We start from the raw sequence: 13,233 nt of genomic DNA on the forward strand, positions 1-13,233 counted from the left end.
CCATTAGCTCTCAGTTCACTGAGGTATCTCTTTCCCAATTAAAGATATTCCACCTCTAGACTGGTGAGAGAAGAAGAAAAAGAAGACAATGTAAATTCACTTCTACGTCACTAGGACACAGAATTTCCCACTTGGCGGTATATCACCATGCAGATAGTTTGAGTTTTATCTGCTGTCTGTCTCTGAGATTACTGCTTCCAGCCCAATACAATACTTTTACGTGGAAGACATTCTGACATGTCACAGTAGGAAAAACAGTTGTGAATAATAAAATGTATGCTGGATGACAATTTAGATGCTTCAAGTTTCAGGTTCCTGGTATTGTGTATGCTGGCTCACTGTCATGATTTTCTGGGACGCTTGAATAGAACAAAACCACCATTAAGGTTATAAGTAACGTTTGGTGCTTTTCCTAAAAGTCAAAATGCCTATCGAGGTGAATAAAACTTCATTTGTGGCAACTTCCCTATCCAGAAAACACATACCATTTTCACTGGAACTAATTTATTTCAAAAAATGAAAAATGTCCACAAGTCGGTGGATTATCCAGAGTAACCTGGGCATTGTTTATAGAACAACTGAGTCATTTTGAAATGCTTTTAAGCTAATGTTGACTTGAGAGCAGTTTCAGGAAGTCACCTTGTTTATAGAGGAAGACAACAAAACACGCATCCATCCGTGTCACAACTATCTTGCAGCACAGGTGAACCCAGTTAAGGTAACTTGCACTTAGCGGGACGATCAGATATTTGCATAGCAACATATTTATATCTACTGTCTGAACTAAGATTGAAGGTTTAGACTGGCACACCAACGAGTGCACAGTCGACCAAATCTACTCATCCATGAAAACACATCATACAGTACGTGGGATATACAGACGATGTTTCCTCATCCACAGATCAGACAATAAGTCATGGAGATATAAAGAAAAAAGGACTTATACAGAACATACAAAAATATTACATCTGTGGACATCAGGAGAATAAGACAAGTGAATGCCTCTACACAGTGGTGGAAAGTACATTTACATACAGTACTTGAGGTACTTGTGGTTTAAGTATTTCCATGTATTTCTACTACTACACGTAAACGCCACTGCCAGGCAGAGAGAAATATTACAACTAGTAAACAAGTAAACATTTAGTACACAAAACATCAGCTTATAAAATATGATGCAATGACATAAATCAAATTACCCAACAGCATACAAAGTACATAATATATAATAATGCAACGCTCTGAATGGGGCCAATCTGCATAAGGAATACTTTTACTTGCATAATGATACTTCAAGAACGTTTTTCTGACAATATTTGTGCTTTACCACTGCTTTTGAATATATACACTATTTAACACCCTGATGGCTTGAATGGCAAAATACAAGACCAGTGTTTTTTGTGTAATTTCTTCCGTCAGATTCAAGTTTTCAGTGTTTAATGAACAGCTCTTCGCCTGTGGCTTGATATCACATTGTTGGGTTAACTGACCCTTTAAATTCAGACTATGAAACATTTAAATTCATTTGAGATCCTTTTGACCAAAGAGCAATCACAAAAGCAAATCTGGATCGTATAAAAAATATCTTCAAATCAAATTCATGTGCCCGGCTCAGAAAGCAGCAGTGAAGCGGCAGCAGCACCCGTGGGAGAGGCCCTAAACACGGCAGCTTTTCTCGACAAGCACGACGGGGCCTGGGGAGGGTTTGGGCAGACAGGAGAGCTTGCAGCTTCCAGTCTTGGAGGCCTCCGGGGGGGGGGGGAACTGGATAAATAGTTCACTTAGAACCTCTTGCTCTCTAAGAGGTCACCAAGGAAATATGGGATGGAAAGGCTTTATCTCGTTCTCATAGGATTGCTGCCTGTTTGTATACTCGACTGCTCCATAAATACTGCACTACTGCTGCTGCACAACCGAAACGATAGTCAATCTAGTTCATTCCTGTTTTTTCTTTCATTCAAAGAACAAACGTGTTCTATTGGGACATATCAACACGTTATAAACCTGAGCTACAAAAAATACACGCTGTACCTTCCCATTTCATTACAAAAAAAGAATAATAAAACTTAATCTATGACCCTGAACTCATCTACTGGAGCTGAAGCTTATACAGGACCATCCTCTACAAACCTTGTACACAAGCGTGTTGTTGCAGTCCAGCAAATTAAATATAAATGGATATGTGATATCAGTGACCTGAGATACATGTATGCCTCTGAACGCTGCAGACCGCTCCCCACATGCCTAGACAGTCATACAGTATCTTCACCTGACCTGAAGACTGCTCAGGATAGTCCTTTATGGAAATGGATACTTTAGTAAGGGGCTTCCAAATTAATGCTGCTCTAAGATAAATTGCAGGTGTAAAGCTGCAGATTGTGTGTCAAATTTCACACTGGAGCGTTTTATCTCCTGACGCAGGGATACAGGTTGTAATGGCCACATTGAATGGCATTTAATTATCAAACCAAACCAAATCTAAGAGAAAGTTCTGACAAAACATTTAAGCCAAGCCAACACGACAAAATAATACAGACATTTCAAACTAAGTTATCTAATTTTGTTGCATCCGTTTGTTTAAGCAGTGCTAGAACGTAAGTACTTGTACTTGAAGTATTTCCATTTTATTATACTTTATACTTGTACCACTACATTTCTGAGGAAAATATTGTACGGTTTAATCCACTATAGTCACAGAGATTAGGATTTCACATATTAGTCATTAAAGCATCAGTAATAGTAATACAACAGTATGTATGAAAATCTTGAAATCTAATACTTTTACTTTTTATAATTCAGGAGGACCTGAAAACTTATTTTCTCAATAAGCTTCTTGCTATGACTGATACACAAACACACAGTCTTCTGCCAAAGTTAGATCAGTTTGGGTTATTGAGAGATTTCTGTATTTATTCTTTGGTTTGAAGTGGGCGGGGCTTAGATGGGAAAAGGTGATATAACAGACTTCACACCAAATCAGGATTTAGCAACATTTGAATCAGAATCTGACGACAGTTTGTGGTTTGTTCGGTCAATCAAACCTGATCAAACTACACCCACACAGTCCTGTTGAAGCAGATTAATTGAGTTTTCAAACACTTGTTTTGAGATTTGAGGCCACATTTTCAGTAGATTATACTGATAATACGTCTGTGGTTTTACTTAGGTATAATTTTGATGGCAGGACTTATAATGGAGTATGTTTACATTGTGGTAAAAAATCTGAACACCACTTTCACCACTGTCTATGTACCATAAGGTGTTGAATCCATAGATTCATTCTACAGTCAGGGATATGGCCCTCCAGGCAAACAGTGCCCTCCTCAGTTGGAAAGTGATCACTGCTTTTACTCACTCATCAGGGCATTCGGATACTTTGCACTAGAAAAATATAACTCAAAACCTTTACTAATACAGAGCAGTGATTTTTCATGTAAAGCTGAACAAAATTTCACGTTTTTTCTGGCATGTTTTCAGTACTTTGTACCCATGACTATTAAAGGAATTCCATTCCAATGAAATAATTCATTTTTAGGCTGCAAAAGTCATTTAGATTTAAGTCAATACTGAGGGTTACTCTCTACTAACATGCCATGAACTCCTAGATGTTATATACTTTTGTTTTTCCTGCACCCAGGAACCACTGTCAAAACAAAATCATCAGCCAGCAATTACGACTGACAAAATCAGTGACAAACACGGCGTGAGCAGCAGTCTGTACCGTGTTTGCTTTGTGGCTTTTGTCTGAGGCTTTCATCACACAGCAATACAGAGAGCAAACCTGAGCGGGCAGATGTCGGCTAAATCCGACCGTTCAAACACGCTTCTCTCCCTATTCATCGAAAATCAGGACTCGAGCTGCTCCTTTACTGAAGCTGCTCTGGCTGCGGCAGGAAGTCAGTGATTGCACTTCTATTATATTACACACACACACACACACACGCCAACGCTGAGGGGAAAAGATGATCCGAGCCTTTGAAGCCTTTGTGTTTACACAGAGGAGCAATATGTTGTCATTAAGCAATCATGGAAAGGCATTCTTAATCCTTGTGCTTCTCTTCCATTTAATTATAGAGAAAAGTCTGGAGCACCCAGCATGCATCACAGGTGGATTTATTTGTCTAATATACTGACAGATCACAATGAGGCTCAGACAAGTGAAGCTCATGTTATAGATCCTAAACAAATGTTTCATCTGTCGTAAAATCTAACTCAGAGGAACATAGTCAAGTCAATAACTACAAATCATGTATACATCAAATCATGCCATTGTAATTTATGCCAGTGTATTAGGGAGCCCTGCTTTCTGGTCATTCAGCCTCTCTACCCTCATTAATAAAAATGGCGCATTAATGGACAAAATATTAGAAACACCTCTCAGGATAGCTCAATACAATTTAACAGCACCACAAACTAAGTTTAACTGAACACTATAACCTTCATGAAGGCAGGATTTATTTCAGTTTTAGCTTGTAAACTAGCAACTGAGTGTTTAGCTTCAGACGTTTCTCATTGCTTTCAGGCAGTCATTGTTTTCCTTTAATTTCTACACTGTATAAAAATAAACCTCTGGAGACATGAAGATTGCTTGAGATACTATGACGCCATATTAGGGCTACTGTAGGTAAAAAAATTATCAATTACAGAGCCGGGGAAAGGGGGTAATATTCCGAGAAAAATGGTCAGAATTTCCGAGATTAAAGTGGTACATTTACAAGAAAAAAACTCACAAATTTCACAAAGACTTTGACAACTTTCAGGTCTATACAGTTTGATTTAAATACCTCCGTAAAATGAATGGAAACCAATAGCTGCTGGAAAGGTGGGGAAAACACAACATAACATTCCTCTGCATGCTTTGAAGAATGCTTAGCAGTCATGTAAAGTTTACTTGATTTGTGCTAAAACATAAAAAAAATTAAATCAAAAATGGTATTTTCCTTTAAGGCAAAGACAGGGGAAGCAGGGGGCTCTCAGCAAAATGATCACCATGTCACAGCAATATGAAAATGCATATGAATTGCTATTTCGATAACAGACTGTGTGCAGTGGCATATCCCCACCTACAGTGCAGGAAATAAGGCAAATATCTCGAGCGAGTGGAAGTGTGAGTGGGTCACAGAGCGTGACAGACACATTCAGTGGACTTTCACTATGGTCCCTGGTGTAATATATTAGGGGTCCTTCCCAAGCTTGACCACCTCCGCACTATTTATTTTACACAACTGAAAGTGTTATTCGACTAGATCCTTCCAGACAGCTCCATGTTTTCTGTGACCACACAGAAGCGCTCTGGTTTAATCCTATTACACGTTCAGCACAAAGGGAGATAAGAGGTTTATGTCTGAGGTCCTTACAGACTGAATCTCTCTCTCTCGCTCTCTCTCTCCCTGGAGACACCAAGACAACTACACATTTGGTCATTTTGATAGTGGTGCTGACACTGGTCCTTATAGCCGCCACAGCATCTATTGTGGTGTGTTGAAAATAAAGACATACTGGTAATAGGATTGCCTGCGAGGGCCGAGGAGACTGATGATGAATGAAGACCAGGTGAATGATGTAATCCAGAGATGGGTAAGTCAGCAATATTCTATCACTGTAATATAATTTAGCTGAGGCAACCATACTCATTATCACCTATCATAATGATGCCGTGGGGTGTGACCTTTTAGTGAGGGGAGCTTTGAAAGTGTGCACTTTTAATAACTCAATCAAATAACACACCTACTTTGATAAATGAGTTGCTGGCGTCAAAGTGAACAAGAACTGGTGGCTCCGGGGTGCTCGGTCCTCCTCATTCACTCATGTGACCTATCAAAATAAAAAAGAAAACATGTCAGCAACAAAGTCGATTTCATGAAATATTTGTTTCTTATGCTTTGTGCTGACATCTGGTAATAACTAGCAGGTGTTCTGCCCTCATCCTGTATTTAGCGACATACTCCAGAAGATGATTTGAAGCCAGAGGACTACCAGCAGTTCCAGAATTTGGGATCTGCCTGTCTCATCGAGGGGGACAGCGCCCAACTACTGAAATTCCTCCAGGATGAGAAAAACCAGGTACCTTGCCTCCACCAGCAACACAGCTGACAGAGACTCTCCATCCTGACTAGTAGTAGTCACACCTCACAGATATGAAGTGACAGTAGATTGACACTGTTAATCTGTCATACAGCACTAAAACAGCCACATAGCTACTGAAGCGAACAGCAGCAGCCACTTCACTGCTGCCCAGCTATGCTGAACATCAACATGGCCTCTTGATCTGGAGGTGTTGGGAGGAAACAAGCAGATATTAAGTCAGATTTCTCGCTCCACTGATAACCCTCTTTCAATACGGCGCTCCTCTAAGTGCCCTTGGTTGTCCCATCTCTCCACGGTTCATGCCGTTGTGTGTGTGCTGTACTTTTTAGAAGCACGTGTCGTTCCTTACTCCTTCTTCTTTCCGAGGCCAAAAGAAAGGGGTTCACATGATTGATTAGCAAATGAGAAATCCTGGACATAGAGAATAAAACTTTGACATGGAGGGAGATAAAGGCAGTGCAGAGCAACACCATTTCTTTATCATGCATTAACAGTATCCCCAAAACAATTCTTGAAATTGTGTTGAAAAAGAATCTTTTTAAAGCCAGAGCCGTTTGGCATCGTAAAAACCACACCAATAAAAACTGCAGTCCATGATGTAGTATGACAAACTATTACAGTTCAGTTTGGTTTTAGAGCCTCTTACCAACTGCTCGCCTCTGACCCTTTCAGTCAGTTAGATCACACTTTATCACACTTGCTCAAATGTGAAACTGCTGTTGTTGTCGCATGCACCTGCGAATGTAGCAACACATGCGAATGGAAAGGAAGGGTCTCTGTTTTTCTGGCTACTCACGAAGTACAATGATTGTGTTCTCTTGCACTCAGGGGATTGTGAAGTCTATGGGTTGTGTTCTCATGGCACCTCTTGTAAACCAAGTAGTTCGAAACGAGAGGAGTCTGGATCACTGCCAGGCTGCCATCACACATCTGACCATGGTAGGTACAAACAACCCATCTATATAATGAGACATGCTTCTTATACATTAGGTTTAATGTTTGCTCTGTTGTCTAGACTTGCAGCCCAAATGAACTCCTGCAAAGCTTGCTCGAACTAATTGAAGACATCGCTCCAGGTGCCATTTCTGAGACCATCTTAGCTCTTGTTCCACATCTTCAAACAGGTAACGCAGCTCTTGATGCGATGCTATTATCTACTCTTACATCCAAGTAACACAACTATAACTCGTGCATAATGTATTAAAAGAGCAGATACGCCTTCATAATGCTTACAACTTCTAGATGAATTCATGGATGGTTTACTGTTGATCGAGCAAATTCAGTTGTTTAACAGAAATGGTGTTTGGCTCCCCCTGCTGTACGATAATGTTAACTGTCAACAACCTTGTGTCTTGCTAAGTGCTGCTCCAGCTGGATGGGAGGAAGGCAGCCTGCGTGGGCTTGACTCTGTCCGCCCTGCAGAAGCAGTTGTCCCGGCTGCCGGTCCCTTACACCCAGCAGCAGGAGGAGGCCGATGAGCACGGTCTGTGCCGCTGCTGCAACGCCGTGGCAGCGTTTACAAAGCCATTCGTAGAGGAGGTGAAGAGGAAACATGGGAACGACGTCACCACCCCTGAGGATGAGGAGCTCAGGACTGAGCTTCTCAAGTTGTAGGTTTCTGTCTCTATGTTAGGTCGGGTTAAAGGCCATTAAAGTAATGGGTTATTAAATTGTTATTTTAGATATTTCACTTGTAGTTCTTCAGTGTTTTTCTATGTACTTTATCTTTATTATTTGTGCCTATCCTTGTTCAATTTTACCCATGTTTTAGAGTCGTTTTTATAAAACTTATTTTAGTTTTTTAAGACAAGACACTGAGATAGTTTGCAATTAGTGTTAATTATTGCAGTTGATGACAAAGTGTATTGTAAACGGCTTAGTTCTGATTATCTGCAGCTGCATGTGGAGCTTGAGGGAGCCTTTGCTCGAGGCTGAACTGAACCGAGACAGAGAATCGCCACTGTGGCTCTTTGCAGCAGAGATAATGGTAAGAGCACGTTTTTCTTCCTTTTCTATCAGTGGGAAAGCAGTCGATGCTGCTTCAACGATGTCACTGTGCCACACTGATCCTACAGGTCACGCTACCTGCAATCCAAGAGTCTCTCCCTGAGCTCCTGTTCTTCAGCTCTCTGAAGAAAAGCACCCAGATGGACAACAGTCAGTCCAAGGAGTCAAGAGCTTGTCTGGCTTATCTGCTGTTTGTCCAGCTCATCACCATAGACAGCTTTCCAGCAGTATTCAGGTGAAATGAGAAGCCGTAAATCTGGTCAGACTGATGATGCACATTCACACAGCGCTTATTTTTACTGTCCTGTGACAAACACTTTACATTGTACTATTTTCCTGCTCTTCCAGTCCTGTATTTGTTCTTCAGTGCAACATGGAATACATCAATCAACTACTCAGCAGGTATGGTAAATATGATACAAACTAAATACAATTCTTGTTTTAAAATGATTGATTTGTTTGTGTAATCTGCAGTATTGTTTCTTCGACAGCAAAATGGAATCACACTTGCTCAAAGGACTGGTATGGCTAATATCAATATGCAGAAACTTAGAGATGAGACAACGTATGAGAGTACAACATTAGGTCATTTTTCTTGGGCATAATTGTGGTTTTTTTTTACTCAGGCACTGTGCACAAAAAGCTTGGAGAGTGTGCAGGACAACAGCCTTCCAGCGAGTCTACTGGAATTGAAGGGCTTCTATAGTGTACCACAGGTAAGACAAGCATGTCATCAGCCTTAAAAGCTGTATTAAGGACTTTACTGTCACATCACAAAATGAGCAGTTTATCTGCAGGAGTCTGGTAGGGAGTTCATCAGTACAACTGAATCACTTAATATACTACTTTTCAAGGTGATGAGACTTCTGACTTGAGCGTAGCCAAACAGTAGATTGGTTGTAGGATTAGGCTTCAACATTTTGAAAATAGGATAATATTTTAATGAAACAACAACTCTCTACTGGTAATGCTACTATGTCGGCAATTATTTTCACCAAAATATAAGTAAGCACTGTGGGCCAGCTGGCATTGTGATCTACAGATGTAGTTTATTCAAATAAATGAACGATATGAGTACTTTCGACCAATCAGTGACTTGTGGTGCACTGAAATTCACAGAACCTGCGGCAAGTGCTTACTGACTGCCCAATGCAACACTTGGTGAGTACACAGTTCTGCTTGATGACAGGAACGTATTCTACGTCTGCGACACTGTGAATTTGTTTAATTTTCTTTTTCGTGACCATTGCTTCCCCAGAGAGAGTCGGGACTGCAGGTTTTCCAGCTCTTCATCGATAAATTAGATGCTGAAGCAAAACACAAGTTCTTCAGGTGAGAGGGTCATTCGAAAATTAGGAAAAAAACACAAAAGTTTATGTGTGTCAATAGCACAAATACATACAGTATATGCTTTTATAAACTTGTTAGGCTGCGTGCCCTCTGTGGACTAGATTGTGTGAATATGCACTTTTATACGATTTTCTGTATATTTGCTTTAAATTCACGTGATATTAAAAACTTATTCCACTGTAAAATGTATTTAATATCTACTATATATTGATTTATGGGTTATCTACTTTTTGTATTCTGAACACATTCTTCCTAGTTTAAACAGCAGCTGTTGTTTTCCACTCAATTATGCTCTAATCCAATTTTCCTATTTTTCATCAATATATCACAGTTATATGTATAACTCCATTTGAGTTTTAACTATATCTCAATTTATATTCTATTTTTCTTTGCTGTATTCGTTTAGTATTTTCTGCAGCTACATCATATCTTATGCTCATCTGAATTTCATTAATAAAAGTTATATTTTCTGTTGCAGGTGCATGTTAAAAACCAGCAACCATGCAGGAGTAGAGAGTTACATCGTAAAGAACATCAAGAATCAAGTAGAATTTTCTCTGGAGGTGAGATAAAATACGACACATTTGGGCCTACAAACGTCACATTACTATGTTTTATAAGAATGTAGAAGATCGTGCCTTTGTATTTGATTTGGTCTTGATGGCTCAGGTGGTATTTGATCTGATGATTTTATTTGAAGGCGTTAAATCTATGATAACTCTCCTCCAGCCGGGTCATACCAATAAATGGTTCTTGGGAGAGGAGTTTCTCTTGCTGTTGGGGCTGGTCTTCTGTTTACCACAAGGTGCTGAGACTGATTTGCTTAGCAGTATGGACAGGTAAGTAACGTACAGACAAGCCCGCTCATTTGTTGCTTTTGAGTTCACACTAGGCATAATCCATTATATTACAGATAATATATAACATATATCTAATATTATCCAAAGCGTGCCACAAGTTTTTGTCAGCTTATCTGAGACACTATTTTTATTTGGTCAAATCACAAACCACATATATACAGGAGATGCAAGCTCTAGATATGCATCTCTGGTATGTTTAGGCCTATGTCAGATATATGGATATCTACAACTAAAACTGCATTTCATTAAATACGGAGCTAAATTAATGCAGATTCAAATGATTTAGATGCAACATAATCAACTTCAGATCTAATTAAAGTTAGACCAATCCAATCTCAACCTTCTCACAATTTGGCTTTCCTGCAGAGATTCAAAGACATAAAAAAGGTCTGTAAATGTGAGAACTGGGACACTTCATCCAGACTGAGCAATTAAACAACACTCTGTCTTTCTTTATCCAGGATAATGGAGAGTCTGAATCTTCTACGCTATCTCCTCATCAGAGTAAGTCAGTCTAATTCAACACTTTTGCCTACTCTTCTGTCAGCCAGCCCAGTTAATGCGGAAAGCTGATGATTTACTCCTCCTACCTTCAGACAGATGTGTGGAAAGAGCTGTGCGGGATCAAAGACAGATACCTAGAAATGCTGCGTGTGTGTATCAGCATATCAAGAGCGTATTATTCCGCTGAACTGAAGGCACTGAGGGAGGATCAAAAGCTAAAAGCAAAAGGTAGGCATTAGCTGCTAATCTGTGCAACAAAATGACAGTGAAACACCCTTGCACCAACGGCAGTACAATAGTCTGTTTTCATACTGTGAACCATCTCTATTTTCCTTCCCCAGAAGCCAGAGATGCTGCTAGATCCACCAGATTAGTCAAAAGCATAACAGTGAAACACAAGAAAGTGTCTAATATGTCCCCAGAGGTCCAGCAGCAGGTACAGAAACTCTTTCCTATTAATTATCATTTTGATTTTGTCCTCTGTAGGACCAGCAAGCTCACTATTGTATGTGTCTCAGGTGTTGCAGAGTGCTTTGGTGACATTTGACCTGATGGAGAGTCTTATCGTCCGTATCGAAGAGATCACAGAGGAAAAGCTGAAGATCCCAAACTAGACAGAAGCCACTTGTGCTCAAGTTGTCACTTCAGACCACTGGGTTATTTTTCTAAACAATGTTTTATTTTATTTGCTCTGTTTGACTGGTAAAAAAACAAACATGCATTGGATAAAGTGTGAACTTTTCTATGTCAAAGTTGTCAAAACTGTAAAAACAGAATAAACTGTGCTAATATATTGAAACACATCTTTTACTTTTGCTTTTGTACATTCACCAAGTAAAGCTTGGACTGGTTATCATCAAATAAAACAACACAAGAGTCTCTGAAAATGCTGGATCACCTGTTGAGCTTTACAGAATGTCTCTTAGCATCTCCCACACAGGACTGCTTTCAACGATGTGGGCCCGAGCCAGAGACATCCGGTCACGGATACTGTCTACATGGGGCTTACTGGTAGCCTGCAAACAAATGAGCCTCGGCTTACTTCAACAGGATCCCAAGGGAACAACAGCTTGTCAAATTTATTATCAAGAATTACCAAATAACTTTCGTGCACTGCCTCCATCTTTACCTTGGCAATAGTCAACATTCCTTTGACAATCTCAGCGTTGTTCCGCACAGGCAGGATCCTGAGATTGCTGCCAAAGAATCTGAAAGAGAAAAACAACTCTTCAATTATTAGAAGTATCACTGGACAAATAATATAAATCTTATATGCCTATATGTCAATCCTTGTTAAATTGGTGTCAGTCAAGCAAAATGAGAGGATAATCCCCTTCCAGATTACAATTTGGGGGAGTGAATGAATTCGTTAAGACACAACACAGGCATTTATCTACCTGCGTTGAATCACAGACAAGATTTCCAGTTCCTTTTTCCCATTAAAGGGGGCATGTAGAAGCAGAAAGCTGTTCCGGTGCACTTGCACAAACGTCTTTATCCTCTCAATGAGTCCAGATTCCTCATACCGCTCCGAAAGGTCTTGAGGGTCAACCAACAGAAATGCAGTACCTGGGCAAGTAAAGTGTAAATGTCACCATTTATTAATGCCAGCCTTATATTCAACTAAACACAAAATGGCATTATTTGTTTACTGAGGCCTACTTTGACCACAACCCATTACGGTTTATAAAGAACATCTGTGCTAAGTTTTTTTAAATTCAGTAAAGGAACCAATGGCAGATTATGAAAGAACTACTGTGTGTGTGGAAAGTTAATGTTGCATACTAGGTTTAAAAATATATATATAATGCACATGCATTGGAGAACTACTTCTCCAGAGGGCTCTATGTAGTGTGTCTATGTTTACCTGACAGAGGGAAAATAAAGGCTCCGGACTCAACGCTGTCTGAATATCTGATTCTGTGCTGCCGCGCGCTCAGCATCCTGTTTGTTTCGTGGTTCTGGTAAAAAAAAATAAAAAAATAAACACAACTAAATGAACGTAATTAATGTAAACGGTCGAACGAGTAACTGTCATTATCTTAGCGCACATTTGGCGTTTTGTTTTTGGGTGGTAAATTACCGCGTTTGCTAGCTAACTTTGCTAGCAAAGCCGTCTTCTTCACTTCACGTATTTAACCGCCACCTGAAACTCGAATGACAACAAGAGTTCACGCCTACCTCGAGCGATGTGCTCACTATGACCGTTGTTTTCCACTGAGGAGTCGTTTCTCTGTACGTCGCCATGACCTGCTGCTTGCTGAAAGGCAGATTAACATCGCACTTCTCATATTGAGCCCCCCCCCCCCGTCCCAAAAAAAGCTGAGGTAGTTGTGTCTCGCTTGGACCAACGTCGTATTCGCACGAGACGGCTGTCCCTCTGTATCCTGAACGCAGCACGAGCTGTCAGGAAGCCACGAGAGGC

General features: G+C 40.1%; 2 protein-coding genes across 2 annotated transcripts; one reads left to right on the forward strand and one right to left on the reverse strand.

The window, feature by feature from the left end:
- The first annotated feature begins 5,535 nt into the window (after window positions 1-5,535).
- Window positions 5,536-11,422, forward strand: LOC139288114 (glomulin-like). The gene is made up of 18 exons (XM_070909373.1): window positions 5,536-5,577; window positions 5,938-6,063; window positions 6,916-7,026; window positions 7,103-7,211; window positions 7,448-7,697; window positions 7,984-8,074; window positions 8,163-8,329; window positions 8,443-8,496; window positions 8,586-8,616; window positions 8,721-8,810; window positions 9,214-9,255; window positions 9,353-9,426; window positions 9,923-10,007; window positions 10,174-10,283; window positions 10,766-10,808; window positions 10,901-11,036; window positions 11,150-11,244; window positions 11,327-11,422. The coding sequence occupies exons 1-18, from the start codon at window positions 5,536-5,538 to the stop codon at window positions 11,420-11,422; spliced, it is 1,752 nt and encodes a 583-aa protein (XP_070765474.1).
- Window positions 11,423-11,684: 262 nt separating this feature from the next.
- On the reverse strand, window positions 11,685-13,080 carry LOC139288287 (protein SPO16 homolog). The gene is made up of 5 exons (XM_070909567.1): window positions 12,990-13,080; window positions 12,676-12,769; window positions 12,206-12,377; window positions 11,938-12,016; window positions 11,685-11,824 (listed from the first exon to the last, which is right to left on the reverse strand). Exons 1-5 carry the CDS (start codon window positions 13,053-13,055, stop codon window positions 11,717-11,719), a joined length of 519 nt encoding a protein of 172 aa, XP_070765668.1. The 5' UTR covers window positions 13,056-13,080; the 3' UTR covers window positions 11,685-11,716.
- Between the last annotated feature and the right edge of the window lie 153 nt (window positions 13,081-13,233).

The sequence above is a fragment of the Enoplosus armatus genome, chromosome 7 (genome assembly GCF_043641665.1).
Source record: "Enoplosus armatus isolate fEnoArm2 chromosome 7, fEnoArm2.hap1, whole genome shotgun sequence".
Taxonomy (NCBI): Eukaryota; Metazoa; Chordata; class Actinopteri; order Centrarchiformes; family Enoplosidae; genus Enoplosus; species Enoplosus armatus.